Source organism: Schistocerca cancellata, chromosome 5, assembly GCF_023864275.1.
Source record: "Schistocerca cancellata isolate TAMUIC-IGC-003103 chromosome 5, iqSchCanc2.1, whole genome shotgun sequence".
Classification (NCBI taxonomy): Eukaryota; Metazoa; Arthropoda; class Insecta; order Orthoptera; family Acrididae; genus Schistocerca; species Schistocerca cancellata.
Genome location: NC_064630.1, coordinates 439,697,995 through 439,715,043, shown reverse-complemented (window position 1 = coordinate 439,715,043; position 17,049 = coordinate 439,697,995). Strand labels below are relative to the sequence as shown.

The window sequence follows — 17,049 nt, the reverse complement described above, 5'->3', positions numbered from 1 at the left end:
GCTGACCACTAGATTAGCTTTACTTTCATTCCATTTGATCTGTAGTGAGGTGGTCCTCCAGGATGTTCAACATGTCAGAAAACAATAATACATGACAAATATTTACAACTAAAACAAATAAGCTAATGTAAATTCCACAGGTACCAAGTGGAATGATTTTAAGTGAACACTATATGAAAAGATCATTTTACAACACATATTTACTAAGATCGCATTAATGCACTGAATTTAAAATTAAAAAGAAAATGCTTTTTTTATTTATAAGTTAATAAAAATGTAATAGAACTACTTCAATAGTTATTTACAATGAACACATTAGCAGCCCTTCCATTTTATTATTTCTCAAGACAGTTAACACCCTGTAACTATTCATATTTGCAAAACATAATTTTGAAATTAGCAAAAAGTTACAAATTTTTGTAGCTTAAAAAAAATAAAATAAAGAAGAAGAAGAAGAGAGCTGAGAAGTGTGTATGTATTAATCATGTCTCATAGTATTGGGAATAAAGTATTTATTTAAAATAAATTCAGATCTCTATCACTTTTGGTTTCTTTATTACAATTTTTCAATTTTCTCTGTTATGACATTTTCAGAAATACTGTCATTTAAAGAGGTCTGTAGTGTTTTTAACAAATCATCAGAAAATCAAAATATTGTCGTTTTGGAGGGGTATCATGTGGAAATTCAACATATACGAGGGTGAGTCATATGAAAACCTTAAATTTTTTTAAAAATATTGTTTATTGTGCAGTAGTGGTACAAAGCTGTATCACTTTTCAACATAATCTTCCCCATGCTCAATGCAAGTTCTCCAGCACTTACAAAGTGCATAAATTCCTTTAGAAAAAAAGTCTTTTGGTTGTCCGTGCAACCACTCGTACACCGCGTGGCATACCTATTCACCAGAACGAAACTTCTTTCCTCCCATTGTGTCTTTGAGTGGTCCAAACATATGGAAATCACTTGGGGCAAGGTCTGGTGAGCATGATGGATGAGGAAGACACTCAAAATGCAGGTCTGTGATTGTTGCAACTGTTGTACGGGCAGTGTGGGGCCCTACATTATCATGTTGCAAAAGGACACCTACTGACAGCAATCCATGTCGCTTTGATTTGATTGCAGGCTGCAGATGATTTTTTTTAGATCTGTGTATGATGCACTGGTGACAGTGGTCCCTCTAGGCATGTAATGGTCCAAAATGACACCTTTTTCGTCCCAAAAGAGAGTCAGCATAACCTTCCCTGCTAATGGTTCTGTTCGAAACTTCTTTGGTTTTGGTGATAAGGAATGGTGCCATTCCTTGCTCTCTCTCTTCATTTCCGGTTGGTGGAAGTGAACAGGGGTTTCATCCCCAGCAACGGTTCTTGCAAGGTAGCCATCACCTTATCGTTTAGAGCGCTGAAGAAGTTCTTCACAAGCATCAACACGTCGTTCTCTCATTTCAGGAGTCAGCTGCCGTGGCACCCATCTTGCAGACACTTTGTGAAACTGGAGCACATCATGCACTATGTGGTGTTCTGGCCCATGACTAATCTGTTAACATGCTGCAATGTCATTCAGTGTTACTTGGCAGTTTTCCTTCACTATGGCTTCAACTGCAGCAATGTTCTGTGGAGTCACAACTTGTTGTGCCTGACTTGGATGAGGAGCATCTTCCACTGAAGTCACACCATTTGTGAACTTCCTACTCCATTCATAGACTTGCTGCTGTGACAAACATGCATCACCGTACTGAACCTTTGATGAATTTCAATAGGTTTCACACCTTCACTATGCAAAAACCAAATAACAGAACGCTGTTCTTCCGTGGTGCAAGTCGCAAGTGGGGCAGCCATCTTTATACTGATACAGCGACGGTATGTGTGCAACTGCACTATGCTGCCACCTATAGGCCATTCTGCACGCTGTTTGTAGCATGCTTACCAACTTACAGGATAACGGAGCGAAATTTCGATTTGTTGTTGCAAATTTAAGATTTTCATTTGACTCACCCTCATATGTTTTTCAGCAAACTTTGAAATAGTGACGTGACACATTCACTCTTGTTTTTTTTGTGGGGGGGGACATTGCTCACCATGTTTGTAGCATTTAATAAGTTACATGTGTGTCCCTTTGGTGGTGTTGAATAGTGACCATTTCAGTGCAGATAAAAGAATCTACTCCGAATCAGCCATGCAAAATTTTACTGTACAGTTACTGAAGGGCCATGCAAAGTCACTTGCGCAACTACATGGTTCTTTGTTCTAACAGCAATATTATCAACAGCTTCTACACTGTCAGGTGCAAAGGCCTTTTCCTCCTATAGTAACGCTGCATCCCTGTAGGTCATTCAATGCTGCTGCAAATGCAGCTGCTCGAGGACCGATGCCGTCTTTCTAGATACATTACTTGTATAACACTTCCTTATCTAACTGCAACTTCTGCTGTTGGCACCTTATCAACTTCCGGTTGGAGAGTAATAGTGCGTGCGATGCCTAGTAAAACTAGAGGCATCGCGCCCATCTGACCAACCTCCCTTATCGCCCCTCCTTTTATACAGCTCAGTGTTGCTCGAAGTGCCTCACACAGAAAGCATCCCAGGATGCCCCTGAGAGCTACAACACCAAAAAGAATCGCTTCTCGGCAATCTGTCGTCTTTTAAAGTTAACAGTCGAGAAATTATTGCTTATCGGGCATTTCAGATTTGTGAGGTGTACAACAGAGATAGGGGCACATTGCCTTTGGTTCTTAGGACAAGGAATCATCGCAAAATAAATGAGTCAGAGTCTGTGTCTGTACGGGTTAAAGGAGCTCTTAATTGCAGCAAGATTCAAGTCGTTGGTGGTGTCACACATTATTATAGAAGTTGAAATAAAGTGCAGCAAGTTGAATTATTGAAATTGAAATAAAGTTCCCTTCCTTCTGCCTGTCCTTTATCCTTATGTATATTACATAAAAAAGACTACACATTGATCTTGCCAAAAGCTGAGAAGCGATTCTTTTTGGTGTTGTAGCTCTCAGGGGCATCCTGGGATGCTTTCTGTGTGAGGCACCTCTGTGAATCGCGGCTCATGATTTGTTGCGCAGCACTGAGCCGTATGAAAGGAGGGACGATAGGTGAGGTTGGTGGGACCAGCGTGATGCTCCTAGTTTTACCAGGCATCACGTGCGCTATTGCTCTCGGACCGGAAGTTGATACGGTGCCAGCAGCGGAAGTGCTATGCGAGCTATGTATGTGGAAAGACAGCGTAGTTGTTGAGCAGCCACACTTGGAGCAGCATTGAACAACTTACAGGGATGCCGCATTATTATAGGAGGACAGGAGGTCTGGAAATAAATTAAAAGAGAGAGAGAGAGAGAGAGAGAGAGAGAGAGAGAGAGAGAGAGAGGGGGGCAGTACAATCAGTGATCAAAACGAGCTGGCTAACTTCATAAACTCGTATTTCACCAGTATTGCAAAAGACCTGCAGAGCAAATTTCCAAAAAGATCTGATATTCCAGTGCAAAATTACATTAAAAAATTCAATTGTTTCGCTCCCCACAACTGAGAGAAAAGTAAACAGTATTGTAAAACAATTAAAAAGAAATCCTCAACAGGACTGGACAAAGTCCCAGTTTCTGTGTTAGAGTGCATAGACAGCATTAAACCCCTTTTAACTGACATCATTAACCAGTTTTTTAAGACTGGCTGCTTCCCAGACTACCTGACACTAGCTAAAATTATACCTCCTCCCAAAAAAGGTGATGTTGAAAACAGGAAATTACAGGCCAATTGCTTTACTTACAGTATTTTCCAAAATAGTAGAGACTTTAATGAAAGACAGACTTATGATATACTTAAATAAATATAATCTTCTCTGCAATGAACAGCATGGCTTCAGACTGGGCAGAAGCACTGAAACCGTAATAACTCAGTTTACAGAAATTGTTCTTGAATCACTAGGCAAGGACGGTTATGTAACTGGATTTTTCCTAGATCTATTGAAGGTCTTTGATACCGTTGATCAGGACATTCTTCTACACAAGTTGGAGTCTCTGGGAATCAGGGGAGTGGTAAATAAATGGTTCCACTTGTACCTAAACAGAGTGCAGAGATTAGAAATTTTGCATAGCACATCTAAATATGTGGTAAATCACTTATCTGACCAACAGTATGTTAATATAGGAGTCCCACAAGGAAGTGTTATGGGGCCAATATTGTTCTTAATTTATATTAATGATTTTCCACAATGTGTGGAGCCTGGAGAAAAAGTACTTTTTGCTGATGACAGTAATATACTGATTACCAGCAAGACACCTGACCTGCTATTGGAAAAAGCCAATGAAGCACTAGCATATGTTTACAAATGGTCTACAGAGAACAGAGTAACTCTCAAAATTAAGAAAATAAACAGCATGTACTTTAGAATAAACAAGAAGCACAAGTCTATAAATTTAAAACTACACAACACTTCAGTAACAGATGTAACTAACATTAAATTCCTAGGACTGCACATCGACAGCCAGCTAAAATGGAATGAACATGTCACGATTATCTCAAAGAGGGTCTCCACAGCATGCTACACGCTTAGAATTCTTGCATCAGTATGCAATGCCATCTGTATTAAGGTCAGATTACTTTGGTTATGTGCATGCCATCCTTAGCTACGGAATAATCTTTTGAGGAAATAGCACCCAGAATCTACAAACAGCTTTCAGATTAAAAAAAGAGAGCTGTAAGAATAATGACAAAATGCGATAGATGGGCTCATTGCAAAGAATTATTTAAAAACCTGGGCATTCTGACTATTCCTTGAGAGTTTATTTTTCAGACTATAATGTATATCAGAAAAAATCTCATCAATTATAGCTTGAATAACATTATCTGAGATCCTAACACAAGGTTGAGTCATTGCCTCCATTTAGGTAGAAAAAATAAGCTAAAAGCAGAGAACAGTCTCATTTATCGAGGCATGATAATCTATAATAAGCTGCCATAGAATATAAAAGAAATTAGCAGTATGTATTCTTTTAAAAAACTGTGACGCTGTTTTTGCAAGAGCATTGTTTCTACACTTTGGATGAAATGAAACCTGAAGAATTGTTGGGAACACCTAAAATAAGTTATACCTAACACAATTCTTTTTTTCATTCATGTATTATGTATTTATGTCTGCTAGTTCCATATACCTAACATCATTCTTTTTTTAATTCACATATTATGTATTCATGTCTTATAGTTCCATATCAACACACCTATATATTTATTTAAACAATATAAATTATCCTTTGTCATTTATGTAATATGTGTGCAGGGCTTTGTATTTATGTATGTTAGTTCAACATCAAAATAACTATGCTTATTAAACAATGTAAATGGCATTTGTTAAGGAAATATTTAGACTTCATACCATAATTTGTACATTCACTGATGACATCCATACAATGTGTATTGTCTAAGGATGGATACATAAGTAAATAAATAAAGTGAGCCCAGTTGGTGAGACCTGAGATCAGGTTAGTGAACGCAGGCTTCTTGAGGTGGGAATTTGTCAGCACTGTCAGTCTTACTAGCCATAAACTGTGGACATGCTTAGACAGCCCACCATTTACTGTGAGTTAGTTAGTTACATGTTCCACAGATCATTTTGCACAATAGATCATAACGATGTGAAACAAGTCATTTTATATTCACATTGCAAATTAATTTGTGAGTTAGTAATTTTTACCCACCACCTTTTACACATTACAGTATGGAATAGAAAGAGTTTTCAGGGAGAAATGTTCTCAGTTTGTTTGCAAATTTTACTTTGCTATCAGTCATTTTATATCACTGAATAAGTGATCAAACATTTTCGTTGCTGCTTTTATACACATCTTTGTGGTAAAGACAACTTTAATGTGATGTAATGAATGCCATTTTTCTTTCTGGTGCCTAATTATGTACAGCATTGTTCCTTTTGAACTGTAGTGAATTATTTACAACAAACTTCATGAGCAAATAAATTTACAGTGAAGCATTAGCCGGAATGTCAAACTCCTTAAGCGGATGTCTACAAGATGACCATGGATGAGTGAGTGATAGTGGAATTTGTGTGCAACCCATAACTTGAATTTTTGTTTGACAGCTTATTTTAATATGGTATTATAAATCAAATAATTATCAACCTCAAGATGAACTACATGCCGCTGGGGTGAATGGCTGTTGAGGTGAAACAGTCAATAGCAACCAAGCTCTGAGGCCCTTGCCACATCCTAGTTGTATTAAGGTTGCTTTGACTGCAACTGTCTGTCTAATTGCCCTCTGTACATGTAGGTGCACATGTGAATTTACTGGAGCCCCTTTATTCAGTTTAAAAACACTCTCAGTGGATTTGGAGTTCCTTAGGGCAGTACTGACCTTTAGTAACCTACCAACTCCGCTTAGAACCTCCAGACTTGGTGTCTGCGGAACATAAATTGAAAACACATAACAGGACACACTCAAGGTGTAAATGTGTTAAGAGTTTGTGATAATGCAAATAATTGAGAGAGAGCACAAAAAAAATCCCTCATATTACATTCAAAATGATTGTATGAACAGATGGAAAACGTAAAGTAAATGAAAAGTTTAATTATCAAGGGCTTCTTACAAAATCCTCTACTCTGATTTGTGGGTCAAGCAGCTATGCTCCTTAGAAGTAAGGAGCTTGAGGACCACTTACTGTGAAATTGTGCAGTGCCCTAAATTGCAGTAAGTGTGTGTAGCATGCAGAGATATAACATAAATGAGTACTTCAGATCTACAGAAGGAACGGAAGAAATGAAGTTATGCAGAAGATTGTAATATTATTAGGAGGATTGTTGGCAGACTTAAGAAGACTACAGCTTTTGTACTAATCTTTCATTCCTCTGTTTTGGCCACAGCTGCTTAAGCAGAATGACTTTACCATTAAGTATGCTCTTTAATCCAAATCCATGAAAGGTTTTGTAAGTGCCATAAACTGCTTTGGGGAGGAAAAATAAAGCTTCCTGTAGGAATTATCTCCAAGGCTGCTCATGAAGCAGGTAACACATTAATATTGGTAATGAGTGTATCACTTATTCTGAAGTAGAAGTGTTAAAGTTCTCCATGAAGTCAAGGTGACTTTGGACAGTCCTGTTCTTATCCCTATGCTTAGATTTCACATTTTGCTTTGTCTGATCATATGTGTCAGCTATAGCAGCAGTCCCATTGACCAATACTGGGGTTCCCATCTCAATATCCATGGAGGAATACCTATGTGATTATCCATAATAGACACCATTGGATTTTCATCTATGGAAGCTGTGAACTGTTCCCAGAATCGAGGCCATGCTCACATCTCACCTGAGAGAGGATGCCAATAAGCAACTTGATGTCTGCATAGGTGTGTTGGCAGGTTGCTGAGGTTGACAAATATATATCAACTGTATTTCTATCCCATAAACATGCTGGTCCTGAAAGCCCTTTTGCCTTTTGGGTAGTATGTTTGCATTTTGTCAGCATTGTCTTCATAAGCTTCTTTGTCTGACTTGTTCTCTGTGCCATCTAGCAAATCCTGTAATGTCATAGTGTGGTCAACTGTTCTAGGGTTTCTTGCAGGTTGCCCTGACAATGTTAGGTTTCCTGTAGGTTTCTAGGGGGCTGTCCTGACAGTGTTCAGTTTCCTCTGCTGGCACAGAAACAACAAATACTGTTATGTGGCTCAGAAAGTGCACTGTGTTAGAGTGCAGAATTGTTTGCTTGTCTTACACTTTGGTGATAGTTAGTTGTACCTGTGTCCTTCATGTTTTTGCTTATTACCACAAGGGTGCATTTTTACTTGCTAACTTCCATCAGGTGGTTGCTGTTATTAAGAGATGGCACTGCTCCAGTATTCACTGTTAGCAACCCTTAGGAATGGTCACTGTTTGCTAAAAGAAGGTGCTGTTGCCTGCTTGTGTGAGCAGCCTCCGTTGTAATAGACAATAATACACCAACTGTGCAGTATTGCTCTGCCACCAGTATGCATGCACTAAAAAAAAGAATCGTTAATGTTCTTGAGAGTGCATTACCGCACACTTACCTGCTTGAGCTGAAACTCGTGTGGCTTTATTTCATTTTGAGATTTAAGTCACTCAGAACCTTGTCTGTTGATGTTGCATCTTCCTGGATCTGTGCAACACTTAATCTATTCATATACTCCCGTGTTTTGTCACCAAACTATTGCTATTCTTTGGTTGCAGTCACAGAATCCATTACAGTTACAGTAATTACATCGCACAAACACGCTGCAGAAGGCAGCACAGTCTACGTTTTCTTTGAGACACCAACAGAAGGGGTAAGAGTCTCTTACTCCCCAACAGTGGCATATCAAGTCTGAAACAAACACTTACTAGTGATGAATATTTCTAAGTCTTTGTGTTTTTTCTGAATCGCAAATTTAAATATTTCTTGTGTAGTGTGTGTGTGTGCGTGTGCGTCTGTCTGTCTGCCTGTCTGTAAAGTAACGTGTGTTTGTATGCTCAGCATCCTCCCAAACCACTGGATTGATTTTGACCAAACACTTCACGAGTAACCCACACTGTGGGGGTTAGAACCACTTAGTTCCCACAGGAGCAGAGATGCAGGCAAAAAAATGTTTTTAAAGCACCTGCCGTTTAGGATTCCAGGTGTGTTGGGTGAGGTGAGGATATTATCAGCTTGCCTTATTGACTTGGTTTGCTGGGCAGCCAACACAGCGGGGGTCAACTGCAAATGGGCATTGCAGAGCAGAAGGGTGGGGTGCTGGAAAGAGAGAGAGAGAGAGAGAGAGAGAGAGAGAGAGAGAGAGAGAGAGAGAGAGAGAAAGGGGGGGGGGAGGGGAAGTGTTCTGCAAGTAGTATCGGCATGCCTTGCAGGGGCTACACTTGCAAATGGGTACAGCTGAATAGACATAGTGGAGAGGAAATAGATGGTGATAGAGGGGAGAAGACAATGGACAGAGAAAAGGGCAAAAGGAGATGGACAGACAGTGAGTGCGAGAGGGGGGGGGGGGCGATGGGAAGAGAGAGAGAGAGAGAGAGAGAGAGAGAGAGAGAGAGAGAGAGAGAGAGAGGAGCAGGACACTGATAGATACATTGGGTTTAGGAGATCAACAAAGGAAAAGGGAGAAGGAGAAGGTCGACAGAGAGGGGAAGATGGAGATGGACAGAGAGAGGGAGGGAGATGTACTGAAAGAGGGGGGGGGGGGAGTTGGTCAGAGGAGATGCGTGCAATACAAATAAATGCAACATCTAAGCTCATTAGGTTCTGCTATTAAAATTAATACTTTCCTTCTGCTGGGCATGTTCCATTATTATTATGTGTTCTTACCGTCCTTATTTATTCATTTTATTTTTAGAGACATCTGGCTTGTCACATCCATTGTCCAACCTTTTTATTTTTATACATTTACTTTGTCCGATGGTTATGTTTCTTTCTTGTGCTTTTAGTCTGCCACAACTTCATATTGCCAAATGTCAGTGCCACTAACTACCAGTTTACTAGTATATGTGTCTACAATGTTAAAATGATTACTACCATCAATGTTTTTCTCTCATTGGGACAGTTGCAGTCATGAACAGAATTGTTCTGGGGGTTAAAACACCCTCCCTCCAGTTTTATATTTACCCATTTGTGTGTCAACTAATTCCAGTATGACTTACTTTCATCACTCTCAATAAAAGTGCCATTTACCTTGCAGATATAGGAGAGTTACACTTTCGTTTACAGTTTCAGAATACACATCACACTGAACACTGTAATGGTATCGCTATTCTCACCAAATGGTTTCCATTCTACACTACAATAGATGTCCTTCCTGACAAAATCGTTACTAGTAACAGATGATTCAGAGATACACACATCAAAAAAAGTTTTGCGTCAGCCCGGGTTTCAGAACTCCTAAAGATAGATGTTGACTGTAGATATTGTATCACAGACATAGTCCCTTTGACTGTTCAGAGATGTCACTAAACCCACCCAAAGATGTAAACAACCATGCATGAGCAGCTCCTATTAGATGGAGGGGGTCCGACAGCTGATTAGTTAACAGTCATTCCACCAGGAAGGAGGCACACGGCTTATCTGTAGTTCAACCATGCCTGGACCGTCAATAGCGTGGTTCGATTGCGAATGCATTGTTGCTTTGTGCCATGAAATGGTCTCAACAAGGGAAGTGTCCAGACATCTCGGAGTGAACCAAAGCAATGTTGTTTCGGACATGGTGGAGATATAGAGAATCAGGAACTGTCAGTGACATGCCTCGCTCAGGCCGTCCAAGGGCTACTATTGCAGTGGATGACCGCTACCTACGGATTATGGCTCGAGGAACCCTGACAGCAACACCACCATGTTGAATAATGCTTTTTGTGCAGCCACAGGACGTTGTGTTAAGACTCAAACTGTGCACAATAGGCTGCACAATGTGGAACTTCACTCCCGACGTCCATGGTGAGGTCCATCTTTGCAATCACAACACCATGCAGCGCGCTACAGATGGGCCTAACAACATACTGAATGGACCACTCAGGATTGGCATCATGTTCTCTTCACCGATGAGTGTCACATACGCCTTTAAGCAGACAATCGTTGGAGACATGTTTGGAGGCAACCCGGTCAGGCTGAACACCGTAGACACTCTGTCCAGCGAGTGCAGCAAGGTGGAGGTTCCCTGATGTTTTGGGGTGGCATTATGTGGAGCCGATGTACGCCACTGATGATGGTCATGGAAGGCACCGTAACGGCTGCACGATACGTGAATGCCATCCTCCGACCGATGGTGCAACCATATCGGCAGCATATTGGCGAGGCATTCGTCTTCATGGATTTAAATTCGCGCCCCATCGTGCACATCTTGTGAATGACTTTCTTCAGGATAATGACATCGCTCAACTAGAGTGGCCAAAATGTTCTCCAGACAATGAACCTAATCGAACATGCCTGGGATAGATTGAAAAGGACTGTTTATGGATGACTTGACCCACCAACCACTCTGAGGGATCCAGGCCGAATTGCTGTTGAGGAGTGGGACAGTCTGGACCATCATTGCTTTGATGAACTTGTGGATAGTATGCCATGACGAATACATGCATGCATCAATGCAAAAGGACATGCTACTGGGTATTAGAGGTACCGGTGTGTACAGCAACCTGGGCCACAACCTCTGAAGTTCTCACTGTATGGTGGTACAACATGCAGTGTATGGTTTTCATGAGCAATAAAAAGGGTGTAAATGATGCTTATGTTGATCTCTATTCTAATTTTCTGTGCAGATTTCAAAATTCTTGGAACCGAGTTGATGCAAAACTTTTTTGATGTGTGTATTATCATGGCATTAAGTTTCCCAAGTTCATATTTATCTCTCTCTCTCTCTCTCTCTCTCTCTCTCACACACATACACACACACACACACACACACACACACACACACACAGCTGTGTCTCTAGGCTTTTGTGTGCAACAGCGAGGTGGTGATTCTAAATATGGCTGTTCATAAGGTGTTGTCCAGCATTGAATTGGCAAGTGATCAGCTGCACTATATTCTGTCTCTCCATTGTAACAATCTGTTGTCATAAACATTTTATCGGCCACAATAGTTGACTGGTGGAGGTGGAGGTGGAGGTGGAGGCAGTTTTTCCTGAACTGAGGTAATCACAGAACTACCTTGACATTGTATAAAATGAAAATCCCACTGTCTACATGCTCATATAGGGAAGAATGTATCACAGTGACACTCACAATGTGGTCATGACCAAATTCAGCAGTGATGTGCATCTTGGTCAACCTGACCTCAACTGCCACAGCAGGAATCAGTACGAAGTCTGACAGGATTCCATTAATGGTGTTCATTAACTTCTTGAGGAATGGCCCACAGACTGCAGAAATTGATTGAAAGATGTAATGTGTGCTTTTCTCTCTATATATTTTACAGTGTTCAGTTGCCATTTCAACACTGTTGTTTTCAAGCACACTCAGTTTCTGCCATTGCACTATATTAACCAAATTATAAGTGCAGAAAACTTTGATGTATTACATCCCACTTTACAAAATCTCAAGAAGCAGATGGTGATATGTTCTTCCATCTGCATACAAGCGACAAAGAGTAGTGTAATTAGGTCTGTTATGTGATTTCACCTGTTGCTGCTTCTGATTTTGTGAAGTGGGATGTAATAAATCATATTTCCCATCACTTATATTTTTATTTATGATATGCTATTGCGCCAACTGATTGTGCTTGAAACTGAGATAGAGCTGAAATTGCAACAGCACGCTCTGGTATTGTCAACAGTCTTTTGACTGGTTTGATGTGGCCTGCCATAACTTCCTCACCCATACCATCTATTCATCTCAGGGTAGTACTTACATCCAACATGCTCAGTTGTTTGTTGAATATATTCCAATATCTGTTGTCCTGTACAGTTCTGTCTTCCCTTACAGTTTTTACTGTCAACAGCTTCCTCTAGTACCATGGAAGTTATTCCCCTATGTCATCTTAATACATGTCCTCTCTTCCTGTCCATTATTCTTGTCAGTGTTTTCCATATACATTTCTTTCCTTACCATTTCTGTGGAGATCCCTCTTATTTCTTATCTTATCAGTTTACCTTATTTATAGACAGCAATATGTAGAAATGATCAATTTCAAACTTTTAACTTTGAATCAGGAGCACGTTCAGTTCCTTTCTCCAGCACAGAAGCTGTATCTAATCCAGTTGCTCTGAAGTGCATTGTATAACAACAGCTACACATTGATACCAGTTCTTAAACAAATAGTACAATCTTTGGTGAATTAGCAAGTGTCAGTATGACATTGGACAGTATAAGTCGTTTCTTTGTGCTGAGGTGTTAATTTAAGAAAGACAATTTTAGCTACCACAGGCATTAAGTTTTTAATGTTTCAGGTGATGTTTTCAAAACGAGACATAATATTAAGATCACTGTCATTGTACTAAGTTTCTCAACCAAAGCTTTTACACTGTGTTAGACTGAATTACCAGAAATCTGGTGCCGGTAATTCCAGTTGCAATATCCAAAGCTTGTATGCTGAAAACTTTAGTGCCTGACCTCAATTATAATAATAAAATATTCTTACATATTGCAGGATTATGATAAAATATTGTTACTAAAAGAAGCAGTCTTGAAAGATCCATTAACATTTGTTGAGAAACTTCAAGCTGGATGGATACCACCACTTCCTGATAGAATGTTCATTGATGAGGTATGTAGTATATATCTGATTTACTTAAAAATGACTTATAGTGAAAAAATAGTACCAAATGTAGTAAGAAAAAATTCACGAGAAAATCTAAGCACTCACCCTATAAAGGTAGAGGAGGTATTGGACGGACAGATATACTCTCTCATTCTTCAGCACTGCACACAGAGTTCCTGTTTTTCTGACACTACAGTCTGATCACAGTGTCAGGAAAGAGATTTATATTGTATAATGTAATGATTATAAGTTTGATAGGTGAGCTCTGTTAATTAACAAACTTTATTATGTGCCTATCTCATGCTCTTCTGTAGGGTGAATGATTTACGTTTCTCATGCCATTTGAATTGCGTGTTTCAAGAATTTCTTAACTGTTTGTTTTACTCTAATGTGTCCATCCTGGTTGAGTTGTTTGCAAAACATGATATTTTTTAGGTGCTGTGCTGTTGAAAATCATGAATCAATATTCTCAGTCAGATTAAAAATTAAAATTAAGTCTTTTAATGTGTGTGATTCTGTTACTGAGTAAGTTGATTTCAAGTGCACCAAGAACATTTAATATAAGATTAACATTTAATGTAAGATTCAAAGTTGTGTTTTCATTTCTCATATCACAGGTTCCAAATATTGATTGGAGTAAATACGGTATAGCACCTGATAGTGAACTGCTAAAACCTCAAGATAGTAACCTTTGTGACGTATCTCAGAATGACATAGAAGATGAAAATGAGAAAATACGTGTAAGAGGGAGAATATTTGATGAAACAAAGCCTGAGACTTTCAACAAGGTATTAGCAGTTTTCATTGGAAGTAATAGTTGAATCATTGTTTGCATATGAATTGGATGACAGAGTTGTATACATGTATTAAATGGTTATTTTATTTGTTGTTTATTAATTGAAGTGGTCAGTGGGCATCTCTTATTGTTGAAGGTTAACAGAGTTGTTCCCACCAAAGTTGTTACTTTGAATGCAAAATTCTGTTTAATGCACCAACATGACTGGGCATTTTTGGTAAAGTAGAAGCCATTTTCATCATTAGCTGGCGTATTCTTAATCTGAAAGCTACATGATACAGAGGCCAGGGTCACTTCTGTTGGACTTCCACTGACAAATATCTTGTTCTAGCAAGGATTTGGGTTTAATGTTAGGATCACTTTCAGTGGCATGCTCCTTGTAAATATGCATAGAAGGTTGCTTTTCTCAAAAACAGCTGTTTAGTGGCATGTGATATGGAAATATGTAAGAATAGCTTGTTCCAACATGTTTTGGATGTCCAGACATTTCCCAGGGGTGGAAGTGGTGTATACAATCAGTGAAAATTGAGAAGAACTGTAATCAGGCTTCTATTTTTCAGCCTGTCACATTAATGAAATTAACACAATGAGGTTTTTAATTAAACTTTGTTTAAAAAAATAATTTTTTTCTTTGTTGGATAGCTTTGGTCGCATGAGGAACAGCATCGTTTGGAAGAACTTCTAGTTAAATATCCATCTGAGGAGAATGAAACTAATAGATGGAGAAAAATTGCAGCTGAATTGGGTAATATTTAGTAATACATAAAGTTAGTGTACAATACACAATAGGTGTAAATTGTCCAAGTAGCGATACCTCACTGATTTGCAGCTAAGTAAGACACCTTGAAATTTGTCATCTGATAGCCCAAAATATGGTTAACATGGCTTGTACACAGTCAATTGCAACTGATAATGTTTATGACTGTAACTTACTAGTTTCTGCTTGTGAATTTGATGTATGAGTGTTTGTGTTAATTTTTCAGGCACCCGTACCCCAAAGCAAGTGTGCAGCCGTGTGCAAAAGTATTTTCTGAAGCTTCAGCGTGCGGGACTGCCCATTCCTGGGAGAATACCGAAGACACCTTTACAGTATGAACTACTGAAGAAGGCAAGAACACACTCTGTAATAGGTTTTTACCATTTTGATTGTCGAGGCTGTTGATAGTCAACATCCATTATCAAGCTAACAGAATGAATGCTGATAAAAAAACTGTCTGCAACAACTATATTCGGTATTCTGCTGTTGATACTGCTGCATGTAAAAGTAACTGTGCAAGTATCCCTAGGGAATGTTGCACAGACATTACTGTTCATGTTTTATGCAAGCACTTCAGTGGATAATGTTGGAAGCTACATGAGGATGTTTGTGGGTAATGCAGTTGTACAGAGAAGGTCTTTTATTGCAGGGAGTGACAGTTGTCACTGAAAGAATGTAGGGGTTATAAGGCTTTGTGGTATTTGTTACATTCAATTTGCAACTATAAATAATATGTCAGTTGTTCAATGTGAGCAGCGAGTGAGTTTGTCCCAAACTGTGAGCAGTGTGTCTGGAGTAAATTGTTGCAACAGTGTTGTGTCTAAAGTAGGTAGATCAGCTGGTAGTGGAGGCACATACACATGAACCTCCAAATGTAAGAATCACATGGCATCAGATCATGTGTGAACATGGAGATCATGCAGAACTAGCTCGACATCCGGTTCCTTGTAGCCAGTCCAGTGATTGTGTACAGTGTTATTTAACAAATTGTGTACTGAGTTGTACCAGTGAGGTGATGCACCATCTTGCTGTCAAGTAAAGATTTGTGGTTCAGCTTTGTCCAATGAAGGAAAGAGACATAGTTCTAGGGTATCGAGGTAAGAAACACCAGTTACAGTTGCTTCACTGAAAATGAAAGGCCCATAAGCTTTCTGCCAGGATATGACACAAAAATCATTCAATTTAGGGGAGTCTTTATGCAACTGTAGTATGTTGTTGGATTTGCTGACCCTCAGATATGCACTTTATGAGTGTTCAGTTTCCATCTTTGGCCAAATGTCAATTCATCAATGATGATGACACAATGCAGAAAATCTTCATCATGCAGCAACATTTTGTTCACGAAGTTGGCATGTAAACTGTAGTCTTAGGTTTTGGAGCTTGTAACAACAGCAAAGGATAAGAACATAGTTGTAAGTGTATCCCTATGTCTCCACACAGACATCACTGGAATTGCTAGTAACGACTAGCCTTTGAAACTAATTTCTTGAGGCTATCCACGAAAGATTCTCACTCATTCAACACATTCTTCAGTCACTGTTGGTCATTTGATACTCTTACCTTTGCACACAGGTAAATTGCTTATTATTTATAATTGTAAGTTGAATGTAATAAATACTGTTGTGATGTAGCAAGGCAGTGGTGGCACTGGGGTGTACAGGCGTATATAATGACATCCAATGAATGTCAATTTTGAAACACACTGTAGTTAAGAAAGACCAATTCTCATTTAATTACAAAAAGACTATAAATAAGTGGAAACAGTAACAACCATAAAATATCTAGGGAAAATCGGCAAAATTTGAGACTTAGTGCCAGTCATGCTTTTATTACGCACATATATTTAAACCACAATTCTTTCTATAGGTGAACCCCCAGTTAGCTTTTCAAGAGAATTGATAAAACAATTTTATCACAGGTCTTTTTTAAATACAACATTTAAGATCAAAGAACAGGGAAAATTTCAATTTAAACTTTCATTCCTCTTTTACCTTTAAGCACAACTAATATTAAGATAGCAGCTATGAACCAGCATAATGTAAGCATACTTAGAATCAACCAAAACAACTTTCAAATTATGTTCTGGGTTCATCTGCCTGCATTTGGAATAAACAATTTTAAAAGGACACAAAGATAATCTTCACATAAAAAAACAAATCCCATCAACTAACCTGACAGACAGAAATCACACAGATCTCATTAGCAATTAACAAGAAAAGATTTAAATATACGCACTGATTGCACCATCCTGCATTTCAGAATAAAGAATATTATAATGACCACAGGTAATACTTACACAAAACACACATCCATTACTACATTG

At 38.9% G+C, this 17,049-nt stretch overlaps 1 protein-coding gene across 1 annotated transcript in view; it reads left to right on the top strand.

The window, feature by feature from the left end:
* Positions 1-17,049, top strand: part of LOC126188595 (ZZ-type zinc finger-containing protein 3) — a 64,762-nt gene that overhangs the window by 19,769 nt on the left and 27,944 nt on the right. Inside the window, exons 2-5 of the mRNA XM_049930196.1 lie at positions 13,063-13,179; positions 13,791-13,961; positions 14,612-14,714; positions 14,953-15,077. Of these exons, the coding sequence (XP_049786153.1) occupies positions 13,063-13,179; positions 13,791-13,961; positions 14,612-14,714; positions 14,953-15,077 (516 nt within the window). The remainder of the gene's footprint in view (positions 1-13,062; positions 13,180-13,790; positions 13,962-14,611; positions 14,715-14,952; positions 15,078-17,049) is intronic.